We start from the raw sequence: 27,978 nt of genomic DNA on the forward strand, positions 1-27,978 counted from the left end.
AGGGCGGCCCAGGCTGGGACATGGAAGAGAGAGAAGCATGGATGCAAGGGGGGGTCATGAAAGGGAGACAGGGGACTTGCTGCAAAAGGAATGAATGGAGGCAGCAGGGGACAGAGGGGCATGGATTGGGATGGCAGGGCTCAGGAAGAGAGGGCAATTGCTGGAAAGGGATGAATGGAGGGGACAGGGGACAGAGGAGCATGGATGGGCATGGATTGGGAGGGCAGGACTCAGGGACAGAGGGAAATTGCTGGATAGGGATGAATACAGGGGACAGATGGGCATGGATGGAAATGGATTGCAGGGCAGGCCTCAGGGAGAGAGGGCAATTGCTGGATAGGGAAAATGGAGGGGCCAGGTGACAGATGAGCATGGATGGGCATGGATTCGAAGGGCAAGACTCAGGGAGACGGGAATTGCTGGATAGGGATGAATGGAGGGGACAGATGGCCATGGATGGATATGGATTGCAGGACAGGCCTCAGGCAGAGAGGGGAAATGCTGGATAGGGAGAAATAGAGGGGCCAGGTGACAGATGAGCATGGATGGGCATGGATTCGAAGGGCAAGACTCAGGGAGACGGGAATTGCTGAATAGGGATGAATGGAGGGGACAGATGGCCATGGATGGATATGGATTGCAGGACAGGCCTCAGGCAGAGAGGGGAAATGCTGGATACGGAAAAAATGGAGGGGCCAGGTGACAGATGAGCATGGATGAGCATGTATTGGAAGGGCAGGACTCAGGGAGAGGGGAATTGCTGAATAGGGATGAATGGAGGGGACAGATGGCCATGGATGCATATGGATTGCAGGGCAGGCCTCAGGCAGAGAGGGGAATTGCTGGATAGGGATGAATGGAGGGGCCAGGTGACAGAGGAGCATGGATTGGAAGGGCAGGACTCAGGGAGAGGGGAATTGCTGGATAGGGATGAATGGAGGGACAGATGGCCATGGATGGATATGGATTGCAGGACAGGCCTCAGGCAGAGAGGGGAAATGCTGGATACGGAAAAATGGAGGGGCCAGGTGACAGATGAGCATGGATGGGCATGGATTGGAAGGGCAGGACTCAGGGAGAGGGGAATTGCTGGATAGGGATGAATGGAGGGTACAGATGGCCATGGATGCATATGGATTGCAGGGCAGGCCTCAGGCAGAGAGGGGAATTGCTGGATAGTGATGAATGGAGGGGCCAGGTGACAGAGGAGCATGGATTGGAAGGGCAGGACTCAGGGAGAGGGAAATTGCTGGATAGGGATGAATGGAGGGGACAGATGGCCATGGATGGATATGGATTGCAGAGCAGGCCTCAGGCAGAGAGGGGAAATGCAGGATAGGGAAAAATGGAGGGGCCAGATGACAAAGGAGCATGGATGGGCATGGATTGGAAGGGCAAGACTCAGGGAGAGGGGAATTGCTGAATAGGGATGAATGGAGGGAACAGATGGCCATGGATGCATATGGATTGCAGGGCAGGCCTCAGGGAGACAGCGAAATTGCTGGATAGGGATGAATGGAGGGGCCAGGTAACAGAGGAGCATGGATTGGACTCACACTTTCACTCTGACTCTCAAACACTCACTCTCACATACACACTCCCAAACATACACACTCCGAGGAAAACCTTGCTAGCGCCCATTTCATTTGTGTCAGAAACGGGCCTTTTTTACTAGTATTATAATAAAACTCACCCTCAACGTTCTGAAGACACTGACGTCACTGCAGCCACTCAGACACCGTGCCTCTCTCTACACCCCCACTGCCTCCAATGCCAAAGACTACAGCAGCAAAAAAATCGTAAGTTCATGGTGGTGAAGCCACAACACTCACCATGTCTCCATGCCCCGCCCTCGCGTCAGACGTGATGACGTCGAGGGCGGAACAATTACAAAACAACGAAAATGAACTAACAGGGAGGAGTAGGGAAACACGCGGAGCGTGTTTCTCTACTCCTCCCCTTCCAACGAATCGCTGCAGATTGCCTAACAAACAAAAGCGGCCGAGGACGTGCCCAACTGAAGCCATCTCTCTCTGCCCATGTCTCCTAGCCCCGCCCTCTCAAATGTTATGACGTCGAGGGCGGAGACATGGCCAGAGAGAGATGGCTTCAACCAACGAACCCCACAGTGACCACCGACTAAAAACGTGCCAGCTACCCTCCAACCACTCCTCCACAAATGGCCCCGCCACAATCGTGGTCGTCGTTCGACAAAGTGGTGAGTTACAGGGGAGTGAGAGAGGAGAGGAAGGACGGCCTCAAACTCGGAGGGGACGAAAGGAGGGCGTGGGACTCGGAGGACAAAGAGGGAGACAGCAACGGAGGGAGGGGGGAACCCTTGCTAGCACCCGTTTCATGTCAGGCAGAAACGGGCCTTTTTTACTAGTATATATATAAAACGCACCTCCAACGTTCTAATGAAGCCTCACTTTCCCAACGTTCTAAAAGTGAGGTGGCTCAGATAGCTTTTTCTCCATGAAGTGTCTGCCCCACCCACGCATCAAATGTGATGGCGTCAAGGGCGGGTCATAATGACGACACTACACTGTAAGCAAGGAAGCCCATTGGTTAATCTCTGTTTCTACTCCACAACACAGCCGTCATTCCCATACACTCAAAACAAAGCACACCTAGGAGCTGCTGATATACATTGTCGTTTTTTTTCCCTTCTTCCATCTGAAACACGTCTAAAGCTGCTTCCCATCTGCACATATGAATATCATGAAATCTAAATTAAATATCCCTAAAACAGCTTTAAAATTATTCTACGTGGTAGAAACTGCAATTTTAAACTCTGCATTTTCTGATAATTTGTCAACAATACAAAGTTTATCCAAGTAAGTGCCCGTGGCTGCGTCAGCCCCGCCGTTGCCTGTCAATGTATGAGGGAGCTCCAGCTGCCTGTGGGTCAGGACAGGACTTAGCTGCTGGACGCCAGAAGCAGTGTCTCCTTAGGTTGACAGCAAATAGCAACCCCCCCCCCCCAAGCACCTCAGAAGGAGGAAGGAAGGGAGGGGACAGGACCGTGGAACTGGGAGGGAGGGGGAGGGACCCTTGAACTGGTAGGGGGACCCTGGAACTGAGAGGGGAACTATGGAACTGGGAGGGAGGGAAGGTGACCCTGGAACTGGGAGGGTGGGGACCATGAAACTCTGAGGGAGGGTGGGGGGGACCCTGAAACTAGAAGGGACACTGGAACTCGGAGGGAGGGGGGATGACCCTGGAACTGTGAGGGAGGTATGGAGGGGGGACCCTGGAACTGGGAGGGAGGAGGGAGGGGCCCCTGGCACACACTCTGATTCTCATAAACACACTCTCTCTCATGGACACACTCGCACCCAGTCTCACTCTCTCTCTCTCTCTCTGTCACACACACACATTCGCACATTCACTCTCTCTAACACAGTCAATCTCACACACACTCAAACATACACACTCCGAGGAAAACCTTGCTAGCGCCCGTTTCATTTCTGTCAGAAACGGGCCTTTTTCACTAGTATATGTATAAACCTTACTTAGGTTTATATTAAAAAAATGGTAGCATTTAAAATATTTTCCCCTGTGCCTATGTATCTGAAAATGGTAAAAATTTAAATGAAATGCTGTTCACATCCATGCCTTTTGCTTTAAAGCTAACCATTTTTTTCTGCAAGACTACAGTAAAATGTACCGTACACCAGGCAGGGACAGTGTTAAAAAGTACAACACAAGTCTACTGTGTCAACCTATCCTGTTTCAGCTTCCTATGGTGATTATCAGACTGGCACATGTAATATTAAATATTGATCACTAATTTAAGAATTGGTCTCTAACCCATCACAACACTAAACCCCTTATGCATTTTTTTACATCTATGAAGAGTAGAAAAATAAAATAAAATTTTGCAATACCTAACCTGTTTCATAGGAGCAAGCTTTACTTGTGTTTAAATAAAATCTGAAACAAGTCTTCCAGGACAGCGAGGCTGACTTATAGTAACAAGTTGCTTTTCAATACATACTCATACTTTTTTTTTTAGTTCACAACTTTATTAACATTTTATATGAACATAACTGGACACAAAATCCAAGGTAAGCAAATAGACTCCAAGACAGTGAAGTCCACAAAAAAATCCAGTCCCTTACCCCCCTCCACCCCCACCTCCTATCCCCATCCCTCCCACCCACTCTTCTTCCTTCCACAACCCCCATCCAGCACTGATCTTTCAAAAACCTCTATTTATATACATGGACAGTATTTTTATACGAATGATTGTGTAGTTTGCTTCCAGTCCTAGATGATCAACCATGTCCTCTAATCAGACCTTATAAGTCTCATTTGAAAACAGGCTGTAAAACAGGAATTTATTTAATTTCCTCAATGTGTTTTCAAGAAGTTCATTGAGAATGTACAATCCATCTTCCAGGCTAGAGTCTAGTCCCTTATTTTTCTCAAATACTGCATCTTCAGAAGTAATTTTAGAACAGGAAGACTACAAAACTGCCTATTTTGTGCAAACAGCAAAAAAGAGCTGTGGGAACTGGATCAGGCTCTTCAAAAATAGAACAAAGGATGCGCGATATGAAGTTTTAACTTTCACTGATGACTTGACACAGTACCATGTTTCGGCACAGATGTGCCTGCCTCAGGAGTCTCTGATTGATATACACAATTGAATCTGTCTTCAATAATGGAAATCACACTAAAGCCTATCCTCAAAGGCTAGAGTGCTACAATAAAGGTCTTAAAAAAGACCATTTGTAAATCAGATAAATTGTCCGACATTTGCAGTTTTTGCACAGGTTTCAGAGACTTCTATAACCCTGCGTAAACACCCATGGCCCAGCTCCCTTTTTGGCAGCACGCATTAGAATTTATGTGCACCACTCTACAGAATATGTCTAACAAATTGTGCATGTATATTCTAATTAATGCCAATAATTGCTTGTTAAATGGTAATTATAAGTGCTGATTGGCTTAAATTGCACACACAAATCCAGAATACGACCAGATTTGTGCAATTTCAGTAGCGCTATATAGAATCTGGAGGATAATTTCTATCCTACAGCATTATAGATAGTGAAAAAGAGAAGTGAAAATAAAATTAGATTCTTCTCATACTTTATTGTTTTCACAACATTTTACACATTTTGATGTGCCATAAATTTTGTCTTCTAATATACTGTCTGCATCCATAAAAATGCTTTCAGTGTTCAGACATCCATCCTTACGATGGGTGACAAAATGATACTATTAAATACTACTGCAGTTTCTTACCTCAAGCATTACAGTGCAGATATCTCACAAATTGGCACTTTTCCCTTTCATGTCATATAAATTAACTTCTTCCACATCCCATCAAGGGGCATACATAGTTACAAAAAAAAAAACAAAAAAACTCATGAACATACACACACTTTGGATATGATTAGAATAACCATCATCAAACTGAAAAGAATCCAAGCACCTTTACACCTGGAACAAATCAGGAGTTTCTTCTAGACTCGTTCATTAAGCGCAGAGTCATCAAGAAGGAGAATGTTTTGTTGATAGGTTGTCACATTATTACTGAGGAAGCAGTCAGTACTGAAGACTGTATATCAACTGGGTCAATCTGAGGCAGATCAAGTCCAGCTACGCACAGCACTGAATGCCTAAACAGCTTCTATCTTCCCTAACTCCTCTCTGATCCCTGCTCAACCTCTCTGTGGTGTCTATGTTGCGTCAGTTTCTTCCTAGCCCAACCAGTAGGGCTAAAAGGCTAGAAAGGATTGCAAGATCTAGAACTCGCCTTCAAAATTATGGAGGGGGAAAAAACATTTCTCACAATGAATACAATTTTACCTCTGAGAAATGCACAGCACACATAAGACTATGTTTACTTAATTGTGGTAATGTTTTATCATTAACACATGTGCACTACGGTTGGGGCCTGAATGGGCACTTAAATCCACCTCTAGAGGAGTTAAATTTGGAGGGTTAAAACCATGCAGTAGCATTAATGCACATTATTGTCATACATATTAATGATAAAAGAGGTCATTGTCATTTTGTCACCACTCCCTGCACTTATATAAAAATCCCACATTAGCATTTTCACATGGATTTCAACGTGCACTGTAAAAATGTTAATGAGCACATTAAAACCTGGGTTAAACCACTAACATGGTATAGTAAGGAGGCTTGACAGTGCTATAAAACCACAGCTGAGCATTTCTGAAATGCTACTGAAAAGCAGCACGAAATTCTCTGCCCCTGTCATCGGAATCCTGCATCAGTCTTGATGTTCCTGTTCTTGCCCAGGTATTAGCCACCGAATGCTCTCGGTTCGAATAGTAGCATACATAATAAATGCAACCAGAAACAGTACAGAAAACACAAGCAACCAATCAATTCCTTTCACAGGGGTGCTAGGAAGAGGCCCTTCCTCATCTTCTTCAGTCACAACCACATCATTCTTGCCTTCAATTCCTGAAAGAGTTATCAGAGAGAATTACACTCAGCATCCTGAACTAGAAATATGGTTAAAACATACATAAGAAAAGAGCAACAGCTCTCTAGTAAAAGTCATGAATCATCAAAGCCAACCCCCAAACCCATTATGCTCAAGGACAACTGCCACCAGTGTTATACAGTGTTTGTTTTCTCTTCATCCTCAATGGTTTCTACTCCCATCTCCTCAAATGTGCTGCATACCTTCGCAGCAGAGAGAAATCCTTGCGAAAGGTTGGGGGCAGACCCTCTGCACAATGGAGGGGCTGGAAAATCCCACCACAGCAGCTATCTTCCCTCTCTCCACACATCCCCTGTGCTTCAGCCTGAGCTAGAAAGTTGGCCAATACTGTGCCATTTCACAGTACTACAGAACTCGAGAAGGTGAAATTAGATCTTACCTGCTAATTTTCTTTCCTCTAGACCCTCCAGACCGGTCAAGACGCGTGGGTTATGTCCTCCTACCAGCAGAGGGAGACTGAGAAACACTGAGCTTTGAATACTGTATATATAACCTGTGCAGTACATCCACTAGCCAGTATAACCCTGACAAAGCAGAGAAACCAAAACAGCAACTACAACTAACAACCCTGTACGTGGTCACTGCCAACTGGACACTTTCTTCATATCTTTCATTGTGCCCTTTTTATTGTGTGTGCTTCCACAGGTGGACTCTCAAACACGGTCACACCTAACCAGACTCAGACCAACAAAAGTCTGAAACATAGAAACCACACTCAACAGCTGCCAAGATAGAACAACAAATAGAGACCAGACCAAACAAAACCTCCTGGCCTAAAGTACAGACAGGGCGGGCCTTGACCGGTCTGGAGGGTCTAGAGGAAAGAAAATTAGCAGGTAAGATCTAATTTCACCTTCCTCTACGACCCTCCAGACCGGTCAAGACGCGTGGGAAGTACCAAAGCAGTAAACATCCTAAGGGCGGGAACCACGAAGGCCAGAGGTCAACACTGCAGCCCCAATGCCTGCCTCGTCCTTGGCATGCACATCAATCCTGTAATGCTTAACAAACGAATGCAATGACGACCAAACCGCCGCTCGACAAATATCTAACGGCGGAATCATACTACTCTCCGCCCAGGAGGTCGCCATTCCCCTGGTAGAATGAGCCGAAAATTCCTTAGGGACCACGCGGCCCTTCAGCAAATACGCCGACGCAATTGACTCTTTCAACCACCTAGCTATTGTAGCTTTGGAAGCTGCCGCACCCTTTCTTGCACCACCATGGAGAACGAACAAGCGATCAGACAGTCTATAGTGCCGAGTTCTGGAGATATAACAGCGCAAGACTCTTCGCACATCTAACTTGGCCAGTCGACGCTGTTCCGCATCCCCCGCAGAATCACCCAAGACTGGCAAGGAAATAACTTGATTCACATGGAACTCTGAAACCACCTTGGGCACAAAGGACGGCACCGGGCGCAACGAAACCTTCTCCTTGGAAAAGGACAAAAAGGGTTCTCTACAAGACAAAGCCTGAAGTTCTGACACCCGCCGGGCTGAAGTAATAGCCACCAAGAACACAGTCTTTAGGGACAGATCCTTATCCGAAACAGAAACCAAGGGCTCAAACGGCGGCCTCACCAAAGCATCCAGTACGAGATTCAAATCCCACGGAGGCACCATCCGCCGCCGGGGCGGCCGCAGTAACTTAACACCCTTCAAAAATCGAACCACATCCGGACTAGAAGCTAACGACTTCCCCTGGATCTTTCCACGAAAACACGACAAAGCTGCCACCTGTACCTTCAAAGAAGACAAGGCCAGACCCCTGTCCATACCATCCTGCAAAAACTCCAAGACATCTGTCACCGACGCTCGAAAGGGAAGAATTTGTCTACCCGCACACCAATGCTCAAATACTCTCCAGACCCGGACATACGCCAACGAAGTGGACTGCCTACGCGAACTCAACATCGTCTCGATAACTCTGGGCGAAAAACCTTTCTTCCTTAACCTGTGCCTCTCAAGAGCCAGGCCGTAAGCGAGAACCGAGCCGGATCCGGCATAACTATCGGTCCCTGACACAACACCACTGACTCTGACAACGGCAGAGGGTCCGCTACTGCCAACCGAACCAGATCTCCGTACCACGGCCGACGCGGCCAATTCGGGGCTACCAAAATCACTTGACCGTGATGCCGAGCAATGCGCTGAACCACTCGACCGACCAACGGCCATGGAGGAAACACATACAGCAACTCCTGCGGCCAAACCATCAGGAGCGCGTCTATGCCTTCCGCTCGCGGATCCCTCCGTCGACTGAAAAACCTCTGAACGTGAGTATTGCGGGCTGTTGCCATGAGATCCATCACGGGAAGTCCCCAGACCGACACAATGCGATTGAACACCGCCCGATGAAGCGCCCATTCTCCTGGGTCTAGAGCATGCCTGCTTAGGTAATCTGCCTCCACGTTGTCTACTCCAGCCACATGTGCCGCGGAGAGCGCTAGAAGATGAACCTCCGCCCACTGACACAACAGCGCCGCCTCCTCCGCGACCGCCTGACTCTTTGTGCCCCCCTGACGGTTGACATAAGCCACGGCGGTGGCGTTGTCGCAGAACACCCGGACTGCTTTCCGCAACAGCACACTCTGAAACGCCAGAAGCGCCAGTCGAATGGCCCGAGTTTCCAAACGATTGATGGACCACTGAGCTTCTACCTGGGACCAACGACCTTGAGCTACCTGACCGAGACAATGGGCCCCCCAGCCCTGAAGACTGGCGTCTGTGACGAGGACCACCCACTGTGGAGCCTCCAACGGCATTCCCGTGTCCAGATTTCCTGGGTTTAGCCACCACCGGAGACTGAGGCGTGGGCTTACCGGCAACTGAAGACGTACGTCCAACTCCTGCGACAGGGGTGACCACCGACTGAGAAGAGCTGACTGCAACTGCCGCATGTGCGCCCGGGCCCACGTAACTACCTCTATGGTGGCCGCCATCAACCCTAGGACTTGTAGATACTCCCGGGCCGTCGGAGCCGCCTCCGACAGGAACAGACGAATCTGACCCTGCAACTTGCAAATCCGAGGGCCCGGCAGGAAGACTCGACCGGTTCTGGTATCGAAACGAACTCCCAGATACTCCAGCGACTGCGACGGCACCAGGTGACTCTTGGCGAAGTTCACTACCCAGCCCAGAGACTGAAGAAACTGCACCACCCGAGCAGTAGACACCTCGCTCTCCGACTGGGACTTGGCCCGAATCAACCAATCGTCCAGGTACGGGTGCACCAGAATACCCTGCTTCCGCAAGGCCGCCGCCACTACAACCATGATCTTGGAAAATGTCCGAGGAGCCGTTGCTAATCCGAAAGGCAGAGCACAAAACTGAAAATGCTTTCCTAAAACCGCAAAGCGCAGAAATCGCTGATGAGCGGCCCGAATGGGGATGTGCAAATAAGCCTCCGTCAAATCCAAAGACGTGAGAAACTCCCCTTCCTGCACCGCGACAATGACCGACCTCAATGTCTCCATGCGAAAAGAGGGGACTCTGAGAGCTGCATTGACCGCCTTCAGATCTAGTATAGGCCGAAAGGCATCCTCCTTCTTCGGGACCACAAAATAGATTGAATAGCAGCCCAAGCGGCGCTGAGCGGGGGGAACAGGGACCACCGCCCCCAGACTGATCAAACGAGCCAGAGTGTCCCGCACCGCTGCCCGCTTGAGCCTCGAATGACAAGGAGACTCCAGAAACCTTTCGGGAGGCGGGCCGTCGAACTCCAGAGCGTATCCGTCTCGCACCACCTCGAGAACCCAATGATCCGAAGTGATTTGGGCCCAGTCCTGGTAAAACAGACTCAGCCGAGCCCCTACCCGAACCAGAGCCTGGGCCCGCACACCTTCATTGCGAATTACGCCCCGACGCCTGTCCTCCTGCGGGAAAATCACGCCCTCCGCGCCGATTGCCCCGAAAGGACTGAGTGCGCTGAAAGAACCGACCTCTAAAGGGACCACTAGTCCTCCCGGGCCTATACCGGCGAGCCTCCTTAAACCGACCTCGGGAGGAAGTACCCCTGAAAGCCGCCTTAGGACGAAAATCCGGAAGGCGAGGGGCCTTGGTATCACTGAGCCCGCGCACCAACTTATCCAAATCCTCACCAAAAAGCATGGACCCCTTAAAAGGAAGCGAACAAAGCTTGGCTTTGGAAGCCGCATCTGCGACCCAACCTCGCAACCACAGTGCTCTACGTGCCCCCACCAGCATAGCCATATTCTTGGCCGAGGCACGGAGCAAATCATACAGCGCGTCCGACAAAAAGGACGATCCCATTTCCAATTTGGCTAATTCCTGCACACCGGAGGTCCCAACCTCCACTGAATCATCAAGCAGCTTCTCGGCCCATCGGAAACACGCCCGCGCAACCAGCCCCCCACAAACCGAGGCCTGCAGGGCCAGGGCCGACAAATCGAAACTCCGCTTGAGGAAGGACTCAAGCCTCCTATCCTGGGGATCCCGGAGAGCAGTCCCCCCGTCCACCGGAATAGCCGTGGCTTTTGTAACTGCTGTCACCACCGCATCTACTGTGGGTGCCTTAAAGGAATCTCTATCCTCCTGTGGGAGCGGGTACAGTCTAGACATTGCTTTAGACACTTTACAGGGAGAATCCGGCGAATGCCACTCTTGAAACACCATATCCCGGATGTCCTTATTCATGGGAAAAGACCTAGCCTGCCTCTGAATCCCCTTAACCAAGGGGTCCACCTGTCTAGCCTCCCCCAAAGCCGCTTCTGGCTGCTCAAACTTAAGGGTTGAAGAGACCTGCTCAATGAGCTCCGCAAGCTCCTCCCTGTGAAAAATCCGCACTACGGAGGGGTCCTCCCCAGGAACCACCAACTCCGGATCCTGAGGACCCTCAAACCCCTCAGGGTCCCCTACATCACTAAAAGCACCTTCAGAGCCTACAGGAGAGAATCCCTCCTCGTCGTCCCACTCAAAACGAGGCCTCTTAGACACTGCCGAACTAGGCCCCTCCCCTAAAGGAGTGGGTCCCGCCTTCCAGGCTTGATAGAGGGTCCAAACGAAATCCGGCGGAAAACCAACGCCTCCTGTACCCTCAGGCCCCCCTTTTGGAGCCGATCCGGGAGCAGCAGGGCCAAAAACAGCTGATTCCGCGGGACGCGCGGAATCCAAAATGGCGGCCGTTCCCGCCAAAACTAAATTCGCCGAAACCGTCCCTGCCGACGCTCCTGCCGCCCCCAACACCCCCGAACTCGCCGGGACCTCCGCGCTCAATACCGGGGGTGCCGCCATCGGCGAGGCCTGCTTCGGTTCGCCGCACAACCGGCACTGACCTCCCGGAGCTTCTACTCCTCGGCGCGAGCACGCGCGACAGCGAAGGAGTTTGCCTGCCATAACCCCGAAGCTCCCAACACGCTGTGCAAAACGGCGCCAAAAGAAACTTTTCACTCACCGCTTCCCCAGCACAAGCACTCGCACTGCTCTCACTCGCTACAAACAGGGAACGGACCTGCCGTCCGTTCCTATGCCGAAACAGCTTCAGATAGCTCTTAAAGAGACATCACCCAAATTTTGGCAGCTGAGAAGTGAGGGGCTCTCAAGGCTACAATATTAGAAAAGCAGCCGAGGCACAAAGCTGCCAGGGTCTCCAAGGAGAGCAGCACAGGGGGAGGGACCTGAACACAGGTGTGACACCCCAGGGGGGAAAAACTGGGCCCCACTGGACCCAGGGCCCCGAAGCACTTACTTTTTTTTTTTTTTTTTTTTTTTTTTTTTTTTTTTAAACCACGTACAGGGAATAGTGAAAACACATTAAATTTGGCAATCAGAGAATAAATCCCTTAACCGTATAATCCAGCTACCTCACCAGACTATTGAAGACTGCACAGGCTGTCCATCTACCTCTGCTGAGACTGAGAAAATACTGGCTAGTGGATGTACTGCACAGGTTATATATACAGTATTCAAAGCTCAGTGTTTCTCAGTCTCCCTCTGCTGGTAGGAGGACATAACCCACGCGTCTTGACCGGTCTGGAGGGTCGTAGAGGAATGTAAAATTAAAGAATATATTTCAGGAAAGTAAGTGCCGGGAACTGAAGACTCTCTCTACACCCCCACTGCCTCCAATGCCAAAGACTACAGCAGCAAAAAAATCGTCTCTCAATCAAATGTGAATAGAAGTGCACATGCAGAAAGGAAGGAAAAAGCCTCAAGAGCTCAAGGTGTGGCCACCTTTAAGAGCTAAGATGCATCATCATCGGCATAAAAACATTCCTTCTGCAAATACCTTGTTAATGAGAACACTTTCTCTTATACCATACATCAACTATTTTTATAAAGTTTTTAAGTTTTGTAGAATACACTTGAGTGTCACAGAGCCGTTCTGCTATAGCACATCCCAGACTGACAATGGCCAGTGTTTCGCCTTGCTTCTTCAGGGTCAAGTACCGGAGCAATTTTACACCGCTGACCCTGAAGAAGCAAGGTGAAACACTGGCCATTGTCAGTCTGGGATGTGCTATAGCAGAACGGCTCTGTGACACTCAAGTGTATTCTACAAAACTTAAAAACTTTATAAAAATAGTTGATGTATGGTATAAGAGAGAGTGTTCTCATTAAACAGGTATTTGCAGAAGGAATGTTTTTTTTATGCCGATGATGAAGTGGATGATGACACATCTTAGCTCTTAAAGGTGGTCATACCTTGAGCTCTTTCAGGCTTTTTCCTTTCTTTCTGCTTGTGTACTTCTATTGACACTTGATTGAGAGAAGATTTTTTTTTTTGTTAAATTTATGCTCACATCCCCTTCCTGATTGATGTAAGTGATTCTAATAAAAACTACAGCAGGACATTCTTCCAGCTGGCTAATCTGAAGTGCTATTTTCAAGGGCTATATATAAGCATGAACCTTTTCTAGATATAGTTTGTTTTCATACTATCTGAAACCACCGTCCATTACTAATACTTCCCTGTGTGTATATTCTTTCCAGGGCAAAGATATCAACGCCAATAGCTTTATGAGGCAGTTGCAAAATTTATCTAGCCCAGATTATCATCACTGTTTTTGCACATTCAGTTGTCCTGTGTCCTAATACATTTTAATCTTGCAATTCTTATTAAGAGCCGTCATCATTACACAATGATTCTATACTGCGAGATATCTCCTTAAAGGATTATCCAGTAGTGATATTAACCACAGGGCTACTGTACATAACTGAATTCCCCATCCTTTTTATCAGTAATACTGACAAAATAATTACAGGTGCTTTATACTGTGAACGGCAGCAACACATTAGACCACTTACTGTACATACCAGACTGGTTAAATATGAAGGCCTTGAGAGTTTCCAGAGTTCGATCTGTGTGATTAAATCTAGCCATGGGTTTGGCTCCCTGGAAAAGAAGGATATTCGGAACAGCCACCGTGCCAAATCTGGTAGAGAGGCTGGAGTAGGAAACAAAGTCGTCACAAAGCATCAAGAAAGAGGAACCTTATCCACCTGGGGTTTTATTTCAACTAGAACCAAAATCAAACAGTAACAGCACTGCTGGGATTTACAAGGGACAATTTAGGCTTTCAATGCATCTGAAATCCATCACTATGTATTCAAATCACATAAATAAAAATTGCAAGTCTTCTACTAATGAATAATTCTATCAACAGAACAAAATAATCTCCTTCAACATTACAACTTCAGATCAAATGCTAAAACAAAACTAAAACAATCTCATTACCCTAAAACTAGCAGCGACTCCATTTTATATACAGTACATACTGCACAAGGTGCTCATTCCAAACTACCTGCTATGTTGAGAAGCATCCAGTGCCAGGAAATGGAGACCTGGGAAGGCTCGTGGCAGAAAATTAAAATGAGGGGCCAGACTGGCAGAGAAGTGGCACCACGGTGTATAAAACAAGACCAAAGTGCATTCACTGCTGTTGGGGTTCAAAAACTCCATCAGGTCCTATGACAGAAAAGAATTATTATTTATTAGGTTGATGTTCCTTTAGGGCATGCCCATGAGAAATTAATAGCCAGGTGGACTTGAGGTTCACATCTCCCAATTAAGATCCATAAGGCTGATCACTGACACAAAGAGATTGCTGCGCTCTATGGCACCTGCTCCGACATAGCATTTCTTATGTTGATGGCAAGGTTTCCTTCACAGTTTAACCACATTTAGAGCATCCTCAGGATTAACTCCTTTTCTATGGTAATCTAGGTTCCCTTATAGAAGCTTAATTGTTGTACTTCAACCAACACACACTTTGCTTTCACTGGAGTTTAGGGTGCATGGAAGATAAGGAGTGAAAGGGATGACAAACAAAGAAGGGGAGAAGAAGGACTGCCAATAGAGGCAAGGAAAAGGAAACAGAAGAAAGAGCAGGGAAGAAAAAGGAAACATGAGAACATGAACTAGGGTAGGGAGTATCTAGGATGTGAAAAGTGTCCGCGGTTGTAGAAAAATGTGGGGGACCTTAAGAATTGGATAGAAAAAAAAAAGAAAGAAAACAACGAGATGGAAACAAACAGAAGTAAAAGAAATGTGCTTAGTTTGTTATAAAATTAAAAGAACTTGCTATTGCTGCCCCCAAATTATGGGAGAGCTTCCCTACAGAGGCCAGGAAGTTCAATATCATGGAACCATGGTCCTTCTGCTTCCGTCTAATGCCCAGGGACCTTTCCATTGACACAACTATCTTCTCTCTGCCAGCTCATATGTAGGGTCTGAGGTGTTATGTGGGTATTGCATTGTGATTTGTGTTCAGGCTTTGTTATCTGACATGCGATGCTTTAATGTTAGTAAAAACAAATAAGATGTGCACTGTTTTATTGACATTAGTCTTCACTCCCAGTCCTCGAGGGCCAACAGGTAGGTTTCCAGAATACTCCTAATGAATAAAACACGAAATAGATTTCATGCCTATCCTGGAAACCTGACTGATTTCTATACAACCTCCCAAACCTACATGATTGCTCAGGCAATAAACATAAAACCTTGCTCTTCACTTCCAGCTCTCAAGGGCTGCCAACAGGTCAGGTTCTCGTGATATCCTTAATGAATATGCATTAATAACCCCAGTAATCACTTATATCCATTTATATATCAAACTTTTTTATTATTATTATTAGCATTTGTATAGCGCTACCAGATGCACTCAGCGCTGAACACCTGACACAGAACATTAACTACAAAATACATTTGCTTTTTATACCATATAATTTTTCTTTAAAACCCTAATTTCCTAACCTTGTTTCATTCATTCAAGTCATTACCCCTGAAGACTGATTATGGTGAAACACAATTGTGTAGGGTGTGACAGAAGTTTGGATTTATGCCTCGAGTGAGAGGGGAGAAGTAACAGCGAAGGAGAGGTGTCCTGAGGAGTGTAGTCGGAAGAAAAAACTGAAGAACAGATAAGAATTCCATTTTTATAACTCATGAAGACGTAAAAGTTGGAAAAGCTGACACTTGAATTTTTTTTTTTGTTTTGTTACATTTGTACCCTGCACTTTCCCACTCATGACAGGCTCAATGCGGCTTACACGGGGCAATGGAGAGTTAAGTGACTTGCCCAGAGTCACAAGGAGCTGCCTGTGTCTGAAGTGGGAATTGAACTCAGTTCCTCAGTTCCCCAGGACCAAAGTCCACCACCCTAACCACTAGGCCACTCCTCCGCTCAAACTTGAATCGTCATAAATGAATTTATTCTTTATGGGCGACAATTATTGGTTATCAGTAAGAACGAAAGACATGTGGAATCACACTGCAGTAATCATAGCAGTTATCTAAAGACGATTATATTTATAGTGGTTACAGCAGTGATTTAAAGACAGAGACGTCTACAATGAAAACTAGATTCGTAATATATATGCTATGAACTGTAACGTGAAATCTGTATAAATTGATGAAGTAATTGATGTGAATTAGGAGAGTGAAATCGACTGAGTACAACATAGAAGATGTCGTACGTTTGGGAAGCTTGCCAGGTGCCCTTGGCCTGGATTGGCTGCTGTCGTGGACAGGATGCTGGGCTCAATGGACCCTTGGTCTTTTCCCAGTGTGGCATTACTTATGTAAAAGAGTGTATGAATTGGATGAATGAAACAAGGTTAGGAAATTAGGGTTTTAAAGAAAAATTATATGGTATAAAAAGCAAATGTATTTCATAGTTTATGTTCAATAAAAAAAGTTTGATATAATATAAATGGATATAAGTGATTACTGGGGTTAGTAATAATAATATGTAATCAGATTTGAATTAAGGAACTCAGTAGCGATTAGAAGTAATGAATATGCATGAGATGTGCATAAACAGAAGTATTTATTAAGGATTTCCTGAGAACTGGACTGATATTGAATTTTCTAGTTAGTGCATAGCTTACCCAGTTCCCTTCCATAGTCACTTTCCGATCTGAAATATCACTGTCGAATGAAATAACTGTCAAAATGACGCCTCTCACCTGTGAAACATTTAGGACTTGCAAAGTAAAATTCTCTATCCCTGTAAGGTTTCTCTCTTCACAGTTCACTTTTGGAGATTTTGTATTTTCTGTGGTATTAGATTCCTCAGGCGAGGACTCTGCATGTGTTCCCTCGGGCAGCACAGAGTCTTGCACCTTCTCACCCTCTTGAATATCTGCTATCCCCTTTAGTGAATTAATGAGGCTTTCTTGGTTAGTGCATTCAGTACTTTCTCTTGCCACATCACAGGTGGCAGCTGCAGATTCTCCAAAGTGTGTATTCTTTGCTCCACTAGGAATCATTGACAGCAGAAATGAATGATCATGGTGAAGGTCGGTACCCAACATGGCATCAGCTATTTCCGCTGTCTTGTACTGGACTGTCCTGACTGACTGATGCTGTTCATCACTTGAAGGAAGTGTGATACTTTTCTGACTGGATGTTAAGTCTGCTTTACTTTGCTGTGGAGAATGTGAATTACTATTTTCTTCCCCTAAAAAGAGAAAGTGTGTAAATGAACTATAACAGGTAAAGCTTTATAAAACAGTTCATTTAAATATATATTGAAAAATAAACGTACACACAATTTTTTAAAATTTTAGTAAAACAGATAATAGTGCTAATTTATGACGAGTATCAAAAGTATTAAAATATTGCTACAATTTAGTGAACAAGTTGCTAACACGACATTCACAGAGAACTACCTCAGACAACAAATTTATAAGCTCTCTGGGCTTTCATGTTGTTGAAAAGCAACAAACCTCACTTTTCCAGTCAAATGGACCTTATGAGACAATTCCCAAGACACCATACAATGAATTGTTTCAAGCCTACAATAAAAGAGCACTTGGCAAGGAACAGTACCTACCATGGATTAATTTATATTAATGTTATCAAAGCATTCAAAGCCTTGATGCAGTAAACACTGCATTAGAACACTGTGCTAAGCTCCAGTGCCAAAGCACTCTAACGCATAATCTAAAAACTATTTTTACTCCCAATGGCATGCAAACCTGCATAGAATATGTAAACCATTTTTATCACAGAAAGGTGTTAATATTAAGTCCATTACACCCCCCCCAGCCGACCCCCTACCGCAGATCTTGAAAAATGGTGGTGTCTGACCCTGCACTATGCATCAGAATGCAACACACTGGGTCAGTCTGCCAAAAAAGGGAATCGTTTTCCTTATTTGGCAGACTTGACCTCAGAGTCTGCCAAATAAGGCAACGATTCCCTTATTTGGCAGACTGTCCCAATGCACTGCACATGGTGCTGCCATTTTCCAAGACAGTGGCACAGAGACAGTAGCAAGCAGACATCACTCCTGCCTCTTAACTCTGAGGTGGGCCGGGGGATTCAGACATGTTCCATTTGGGCCCCTCAGGGTATTTCTGGTGGGATCAAAGAGAGGAGTGGGGAAATTGGGGGAACTAAGGAGCCCAGGCAGGTCTTCAGGATGGGGGGAGTCAGAAACTAAGGGCTACTTGGAATATTGAGCCTGCAAAGAGGTGGGAAAATGTGGGATACAAATGCAATAAATAAAATAAATAATAAGTATCTGAGGTAACTACCTTACTTCACCACACATGATCCCTTTGCTTTCATGTCTGAGCTAGTGTAAAGATTCAGTGCTAAAGAAAAAAAAAGATTTAGTGTAGGACTTTTTTTTTTTTTTTACACAGAGCTATTTTATGCAGTGATTATATGCGTTTTGCTATCTTTTGGAGTAAGAGTTTAATGCCAATTTTCCAGCACTAATCTTTTTTTCTTTATCTGGAATAAAATTACTATGAGAAAATTGATGCACTAAACAGTAACACATGTTACTACATCAGCCCCTCGATTTGTACTTACTTAAGTTATTCTCTTGGGATCAGTGGTGTCCAAAGGAGTCACAAATTATCCATACTAGTTATAATACCAAAAATTGCTACAGGTGTAGTAAGCAAGGCTGGAATGATGCTCTATTGTGCTCTAGGCAAGCACACAACTGTGAGGCTCCAATCCTCTTAGACTTTGCCCCCTCCCTCCCTTCTTCCTATCCTCGTCCTATCCATGCAGACGATTCCGGGATGTCTCCAATCTCATCTCTATTCCCCTCCTCCCCCCTCTTCCCTCCTCTTCTCATTTGCCCTGTGGAATGCACGATCGGTCTGCAACAAACTTCCCTTCACCCATGATCTCTTCATCTCTCACTCCCTTCAACTGCTCGCCATAACTGAAACCTGGCTCTCCCCTGATGACTCTGCCTCAGTCGCGGCCCTATGCCATGGAGGTTATCTCTTCTCCCACACTCCCCGCCCGCCCAGTTGGCCGCGGTGGAGGCGTCGGGTTACTACTCTCGCCCTCCTGTAGTTTCCAACCCCTCCTCCTACCGCAAACCCACTGCTTCTCATCCTTTGAAGCCCACGCCATCCGTCTATTCTACCCGTTGCCACTCAGAGTGGCAGTCATTTACCGCCCCCCTGATAAATCTCTCTCTTCCTTCCTCACTGACTTCGATGCCTGGCTTTCTGTTTTTCTTGATCCTTCATCTCAGTCCCTCATTCTCGGAGACTTTAACATACACTCTGATGACCCAGCCGACTCTCATGCTTCTCAGTTCCTCACTCTAACATCCTCCTTCAACCTCCAGCTGTGCTCCACCACCCCTACTCACCAAAATGGCCATTGTCTCGACCTCGTCCTCTCCTCTTCCGGCTCACCCTCCAATTTCCACGCCTCAGCTCTTCCTCTCTCTGATCATCACCTGATCACCTTCACACTTCTTCACCCCCCCAGCCCCGCCCAACATTAACCACTACTTCCAGGAATTTCCAGGCTATTGACCCTTCCACCTTATCCTCTAGTATTTCTAATCTCCTCCCCTCCATCATGTCCTCCAAGTCTGTCGACAAGGCTGTCTCCGCTTACAATGCCACTCTCTCCTCTGCCCTGGACACCCTCACGCCATCCATCTCCCGTCCCACAAGGTGTACTAATCCCCAGCCCTGGTTGACCCTTTGCATCCGTTACCTTCGCTCCTGCGCCCGATCTACTGAACGCCTCTGGAGGAAATCTCGCACCTATTCAGATTTCCTTCATTACAAATTCATGCTATCCTCCTTCCAGTCCTCCCTATTCCTTGCCAAACAGGACTACAACACCCAATTGACCAATTCTCTCAGCTCCAACCCTCGTCGTCTCTTCACAACCCTTAACTCCCTCCTCAAAGTGCCCTCCGCTCCCCCCCCCTCACTCTCTCCTCAATCACTGGCTGACTACTTCCGCGACAAGGTGCAAAAGATCAACCTTGAGTTCACTACCAAGCCACCTCCTCCCCTTCACCCTTCAACCCTCTCCCTCAACCAACCAACCCTGGCCTCTTTCTCTTCCTTTCCTAATATCAATGAGGAGGAAACCACCTGCCTTCTTTCCTCCTCAAAATGCACCACTTGTTCCTCTGATCCCATCCCCACCAACTTACTTAACACCATCTCTCATACTGTCACCCCCTCCATCTGTCATATCCTCAACCTCTCTCTCTCCACTGCAACTGTCCCTGACACCTTCAAGCACGCCGTAGTCACACCTCTCCTCAAAAAACCATCACTTGACCCTACCTGTCCCTCCAACTACCACCCCATCTCCCTCCTACCCTTCCTCTCCAAAATACTTGAGCGTGCCGTTCACAGCCGCTGCCTTGATTTTCTCTCCTCTCGGACCATCCTCGATCTGCTTCAATCCAGTTTTCACCCTCTACACTCAACAGAAACAGCACTCTCTAAAGTCTGCAATGACCTGTTCCTTGCCAAATCCAGAGGCCACTACTCCATCCTCATCCTCCTCGATCTATCCGCTGCTTTTGACACTGTCAATCATGATTTACTTCTTGCCACACTGTCCTCATTTGGGTTCCAGGGCTCTCTCTTCTCCTGGTTCTCCTCCTATCTCTCCCACCAAACCTTCAGAGTACACTCTCACGGATCTTCCTCCACCCCCATCCCGCTCTCTGTTGGAGTTCCCCAAAGATCTGTTCTTGGACCCCTTCTTTTTTCAATCTACACCTCTTCCCTGGGCTCACTGATCTCATCTCATGGTTTCCAGTATCATCTTTACGCTGATGACACCCAGCTGTATCTCTCCACACCAGACATCACTGCGGAGACTCAGGCCAAGGTTTCTGCCTGCTTATCCGACATTGCTGCATGGATGTCCAACCACCACCTGAAACTGAACATGGCCAAGACCGAGCTTATCGTCTTTCCACCAAAACCCACTTCTCCTCTTCCTCCGCTCTCGATCTCAGTAGATAACACCCTCATCCTCCCCGTCTCATCCGCCCGCAACCTCGGAGTCATCTTCGACTCCTCCCTCTCTTTCTCTGCGCATATCCAGCAGACAGCCAAGACCTGTCGCTTCTTCCTCTTTAACATCAGCAAAATATCACCCCTCTCCTCAGGTCACTTCACTGGCTTCTAATCAGATACCGCATACAGTTCAAGCTTCTCCTTCTTACCTACAAATGCACTCAGTCTGCAGCCCCTCATCTCCCCTTACGTTCCCGCCCGAAACCTCCGCTCACAGGACAAATCCCTCCTCTCAGTACCCTTCTCCACCACCGCCAATTCCAGGCTCTGCCCATTCTGCCTCGCTTCACCCTATGCTTGGTATAAACTTCCCGAGCCCTTACGCCAAGCCCCTTCCCTACCCATCTTCAAATCCTTACTCAAAACCCACCTCTTCAATGTTGCTTTCGGCACCTAACCTTTATACCTTTCAGGAAATCTAGACTGCCCCAGTTTGACGACCCCTACTTGTCTGACTGTACATTTGTCCTTTAGATTGTAAGCTCTTTGAGCAGGGACTGTCCTTCTATGTTAAATTGTATAGCGCTGCGTAACCCTAGTAGCGCTTTAGAAATGTTAAATACTAGTAGTAGTAGTAAATTGGTTTTAGGAAACTGTAAGGAGCTGGTTATAAGTGAGCAAACAAGCACAAGCTCATAAACTCTGTGTCCTACACTAAACCTACAGATTGGGGGTGGGGGATAAAGGCCATGATGCAGCCTGTGAGTGAAAACTGATTTAGTCCTTATATTCATTTCCCAACCCACTGCCATACTTAGAACCAGCACTGCAACTTTTCTGGGCTGCTTTGAAGCTATGATCTTGGACAGTGGGAAATAAAGGGGATGTGCGGAATACACATTTTAATAAATGAAATGAAAGGGGGGAGTGGAGATCTGTGCAAGAAGGTAGGGAGGAAGAGTGCATGCAGACAGATAGTAAACTAAAAAAAAATAATAAACTAAAAAAAATATTTCAAAGTTGGCAGTGTATCTCTCAATCCAAGAAAGATGGTAATCTGGGAAAAGACTAGAATATCCTACAAAGTTGAAGCGATGAGTAAGTAGCTCATATCTAATGCCAAGGATACAAACCATTGCCCAGTTTACCAGATGTTCTGTCAGTCACTGGCCTCCCTACCTCGGCCCCAGACTTCCCATATATTTCAAAAGTTTACCATTTTTAGATGGCAGGTCTTTAGGCCCCCCTCTCGTCCTTAGCCTCTAGACAGGTACCCAGGGCAAAAGGTAAAAGACGGATACAGCAGGATCCTCGGGATCCTCCCGGATTCGATTTAAAACCCTTTAAAAGTTGTTTTTTCTTTGCCCAGTCGTTTACATATGGATATTTTATATATATCCTCCAAAATAAATGTTTTTAGAAAAAGACAGCTGATGTATTTAACGCTGAGCATTATTCTCCCGGGATCCTCCTATTTCCTTACCAATCTTGTCCTCCTTAAAAGTTGCGATCCTCCATGTGACGGTAACATTACGTCACAGGGGACGTAATTTAGCAGATCGGGCGTTCTCAGGCTTAAAATAAGGTTTAATGACAGAAGGAGCGCTTCTTTGTTTTCATGGCCGCTACTGCTTACAGTATGCAGCGATCACCAGCCATAACCCAGTGCTGCACAAATCTTTTAGAAAGTTAAACAAAGAGGAGCAATAGACTGGAGTGGAAGTGAGCCTATCTAGTCCACTGTAAGCAAGGAAGCCAATTTGGTTAATCTCTATTTCCACTCCCCCCCCCCCCCCCCTGCACAGCTGTCATTGCCATTCACTCAAAACAAAGCAAGCAAACCTATTAGCTGCTGCATCTGCGTTGTAGTTCTTTATTGTTGATCCATCTGTAACAAGCCTAAAGCTGTTTCAGTTGGATTGGCAGGTCCTACAAGGTGGAGGATAAAAGACATAATTGGGGTGACATGATACAGACGTTCAAATATTTGAAAGGTATTAATCCGCATTCGAACCTTTTCCGGAGACAGGATCGGTTCGAATTTCAGTGAGGATATCTTGTTTCCTAATGGGTTCATCTCAACTGTTGTAATCTGCCTGGGAAGCCTGGTGTTTCTAAAGATGATGGGATATATTGAAATTAAATGGAAGTAGAATTAAACTTTCCTTTCATTGGGGCACATGGAATCACATGTTCATCTGTTTTGTAGAAGTTTGATTTTTAGATACACAAATGGATTATTCTGTTTTGGAACATGTGTCAGGGGAAAGTGGTTTTATAAGTCCAAATAAAAATAAATATTTTGTTTCATGCAGATCTCTTTTGTGTAAACATAACTACATGGGCTAATAGCCCCTAATGCAGTCCAGTGATTTTCTTATATTTTGTTCTTCTGATGTCTTATACTGTGCCAAAACTGAAAACTCGTATCTCCTTGAGGTTAAATGAGGGGACATGGGATGAGCTTATCTGGTCCACAGGAGACAGTATGACTATAAAGTTGAAGCCGGTCCCCCTACAGCAGCCATCTCCATTTGTCAAAAACAATAGCAAAGTAGATTTGCATTCGCTCTTGTTAGGGGATGGGGGAGGGAGAAGATCTAAGAGGAGTTGTGGGGGGCTGGGCTGGTGGAATTTTCAAGTGTATGTGAAGGAGGGGAGGGTTATTTTCAAAATATATTTGTCAGTACTGCAGAAGCTGCTTTGTTATTTCCAGTGCTGCATTGTGGTTTTCATCGGAATGTTAGATGCCTGCTTTTTTCTTCATGATGACAATAAAGATAGTCCGCTATAAAAATACTTGCAAAAGTTTTAATGCCTTTCAGGGGCATTTAAGAAAGAGAAGGGCGCCCATCTTTCGACACAAATTGGGAGAGGGGCGTCCTTCTCTCAGGGTCGCCCAAATCGGCATAATCGAAAGCCAATTTTGGGCGTCCTCAACTGCTTTCCATCGCGGGGACTACCAAAGTTCATGGGGATGTGTTAGCAGCGTGCCGAAGGCGGGACGGGGGCGTGCTTAAGAGATGGGCGTCCTCGGCTGATAATGGAAAAAAGAAGTGTGTCCCTGACGAGCATTTGGCTGACTTTACTTCTGCAGTACTGACAAATATATTTTGAAAATAACCCTCTCCCCCTTCACATACCCTTGAAAATTCCACCACACCCCTACAACTCCTCTTAGATCTTCTTCTCCCCCCCCCCCCCCCCCCCATCCCCTCACAAGAGAGAATGCATATCTACTTTGCTATTGTTTTTGACAAATTGAGATGTCTGCTGTAGGGGGACCGGCTTCAACTTTATAGTCATACTGTCTACTGTGGACCAGATAAGTTTATCCCATTTCCCCTCATTTATCCTCAAGGAGATATGAGTTTTCAGTTTTGGCACAGTATAAGGCATCACAGGAACAAAATATAAGAAAACCACTGGACTGCATTAGGGGCTATTAGCCCATGTAGTTATGTTTACACAAAAGAGATCTGCATGAAACAAAATATTTATTTTTATTTGGACTTATAAAACCACTTTCCCCTGACACATGTTCCAAAACAGAATATTAATCCATTTGTGTATCTAAAAATCAAACTTCTACAAAACAGATGAACATGTGATTCCATGTGCCCCAATGAAAGGATAGTTTAATTCTACTTCCATTTAATTTCAATATAGTCCATCATTTTTATAACACCAAACTTCCCAAGACAGATTGCAACAACAGTTAAGACGAACCCATTAGGAAACAAGATATCCTCACTGAAATCTTGCACAGAATAACAGTGAGGAAAAATGACTACAAACTACAGAGTTTATAATTGCTGTTTCTACCAGTTACAATACATTTCGAACCTTTTTTTTTTAATGATATTCAGTTATGTCTTTTATCTTCCACCTTGTAAGGCATGCTTATCCAACAGAAACAGCTTTAGACTTGTTACAAATGGACCAAGAATAAAGAACGACAACGTGGATCAAACAACTCATAGTAGATAGGTTTGCTTGCTTTGTTTTGATTGTATGGCAATGACGGCTGCGCCGGGGAGTGGAAACAGGGATTAATCAAAAGGCTTACAGTAGACTAGATAGGCTCACTTCCACTCCAATCTATTAAACCTCTTGATAGTGCACGACAAAAGGCCCAGGAGAACCTGGAAGTAGAGGACTAGAGAACCAAAGCGCTGGGTTATGACTACTGATCGCTGCATTGGCGGCCGTCAAAACAAAGAAGCGCTCCAGTCTTAAGGTAGTACTTAACAGATCCGAAAGATCCCGGGGATCCCGCAGATCTGACTTTTACACCGTCGAAAGATCCCGGGGATCCCGCAGATCTGACTTTTACACCGTCCCCGTACCCAGTTTGCTTATGCATTATTCTCGACAAAAGGTAAACAACGGATTTTGCGGGATCCTTTACCCAACACGCTGCTGTTTCCAAATATTATCAAGCATGCAAGTGTCATATCTTTAGCACAAAGGAGGACAACGTCTCAGAATTAAACTAAGGAAAATAAGATTTGAAAAAGCGACAAAAAAACAGTTTCCAATAACAGTTTTCTCTCTTTACAATGTGTTATCACCCTCTGCACCTTTACTGACCTGTGACCGAGTCTGCCAGCGCGAAAAGGGCCAAAGCACAGAAGAAAAAAGGACAGAATCGGGAGCACCACATACTGAGACCCACGACACCTGCATCACGCCCTTCGAGCACTATCGCCCCGGCAACCGAACGATTCACAAACATTTCCGGCTGTCCCGGAATTTTCACTTCCGGTTTACGCTGTGCGCACTACCATCTGTTCAAGGTTTGCTTGAGACGGCCTGACGTCAAAAAGTTGAAGCCACTTAAGGATTTGTCTGTTTCCCCTTCCCCCGCAGCCGTCGTTCTGTATACACTCAAAACAAAGCTAGGAGCAGCTTCATCCAGGTTGTCGTTCTTTATTGTTGGTATTTAATCTCACGTATTGTTTTCAAACATGCCAGCTTATACATCATATGGATGTATAATAACGGAATAACTTTTCAGCATTTGTTATAAATCGTAATCAGAGGGGCTGGTTATAGGGATACCCCAGCATGTGTTGCATTTGTGCAGATATTTTTGGCTCCTGGTAAAGGGTCACTAACAGACATCATATTATGAGAATCAGGGAAGCAACATTTACAGTTTCTCTTTATTTATATCCCACATTAGACATGAGTTAGGTTGAAACCGGGGCCAATTAAAAAAAAATTTCCTGCGCCTACATCAAAAGAGGAATATGGTTTGTGGAAACTTGCTTCTTTTGTTTTGTGAAATGCTGTGGTTTATTATAAAATGCACTTACTATCATTACTACTATGTAAAAGACAGATAGTCAATAATGAGGACAAAGCTGCCTTCGTGCAGAATTCTACAGTCAGTCTAAAATATGCCAATATTTTCCAGTTCTGTGATATGTATTTATTTCTTCTTACAGTCATTTTATAACAGCATTTCGCCAGTTATTACCCAAATGCAAACATACTTTATAATGTTAATTAATACTTTTGTATGTTACTGAAGTCCAATGGTTTTCTTTTTCTTTTTTTGTGAAGGGGATGAGTACCAGCCATTGTCTGCTAAAATTGACCCATGGTCCCCAAGTTTTAAAAAAAGAGCTCCAGCTCTACACACCAATTCTGCCTTGCAGGGCCACTCTTAGCAGTTTATTTATTTATTTATTTATTTATTTAGATTTTGCTCACACCTTTTTCAGTAGTAGCTCAAGGTGAGTTACATTCAGGTACACTGGATATTTCCCTGTCCCACAAGGGTTCACAGTCTAAGTTTGTACCTGAGGCAATGGAGGGTTAAGTGACTTGCCCAAGATCACAAGGAGCTGCAGTGGGATTTGAACTGGCCACCTCTGGATTGCAAGACTGGTGCTCTAACCACTAACCACTCCCTGTGCAGTAGGGGACCCTGGCCCCTGTTGACAAGATGTGTTTTAAATTTTTTTTATTTCAAATAAAGACAAATCAAGCAAAACTTGCAAAGAAAAACTAATTCAATGCTAGAATAGAAAACCTTTGGGTTTAAAAAGCAAAACCATGTGCATGAATTATTTATTTGTTGCATTTGTATCCCACATTTTCCCACCTCTCTGCAGGCTCATGTGGCTTACAATACATCATGAATAGTGAGAATACATAAGAAAGTATGCATTTAGTATAACAGAAGGATTTTGGGTAACATGATAATGGTAAAACATGATAGTATTTTAGCAAGCAATCATAGTAAGAAATATTTAAGAATTGTATAACAATTATATAGTAAATGTGCATTCAGTAATAGTGAAAAAAAACATGATAGTGGTTTGACAAGCAAATATTGTAAGGGCAGTTCTGGGTATGTGTACAGGAGTTCATATTTGTTGATCCTTGTTGTATGCCTTGTTGAAGAGATGGGTCTTCAGTAGACTTCGGAAGCTGGCTTGTTCATAGATCATTTTTAAGTTTTGCGGCAACGTATTCCAGAATTGTGTGCTCAGGTAGGAAAAGTTGACGCATGCATTAGTTTGTATTTAAGACCTTTACAATTTGGGAAGTGAAGATTAAGGAATGTATGGGATGATTTTTTAGCATTCCTGGGTGGTAAGTCTATTAGGTCTGACATGTAGGCTGGTGCGTCTCCGTGAATAATTTTGTGAACTAGGTACATATTTTGAACTGATATGTTCTTTGAGTGGGAGCCAGTGTAGTTTTTCTCGTAGGGGTTTAGCGCTTTCGTATTTTGTTTTACCGAAT

The 27,978-nt window shown here is 45.5% G+C and overlaps 1 protein-coding gene across 1 annotated transcript; it reads right to left on the bottom strand.

The window, feature by feature from the left end:
• Positions 1-5,188: 5,188 nt before the first annotated feature.
• Positions 5,189-25,956, bottom strand: TXNDC15 (thioredoxin domain containing 15). The gene is made up of 5 exons (XM_030211576.1): positions 25,810-25,956; positions 16,924-17,417; positions 14,259-14,422; positions 13,771-13,901; positions 5,189-6,450 (listed from the first exon to the last, which is right to left on the bottom strand). Exons 1-5 carry the CDS (start codon positions 25,952-25,954, stop codon positions 6,254-6,256), a joined length of 1,131 nt encoding a protein of 376 aa, XP_030067436.1. The 5' UTR covers positions 25,955-25,956; the 3' UTR covers positions 5,189-6,253.
• Between the last annotated feature and the right edge of the window lie 2,022 nt (positions 25,957-27,978).

The sequence above is a fragment of the Microcaecilia unicolor genome, chromosome 8 (assembly GCF_901765095.1).
Source record: "Microcaecilia unicolor chromosome 8, aMicUni1.1, whole genome shotgun sequence".
Lineage (NCBI taxonomy): Eukaryota > Metazoa > Chordata > Amphibia > Gymnophiona > Siphonopidae > Microcaecilia > Microcaecilia unicolor.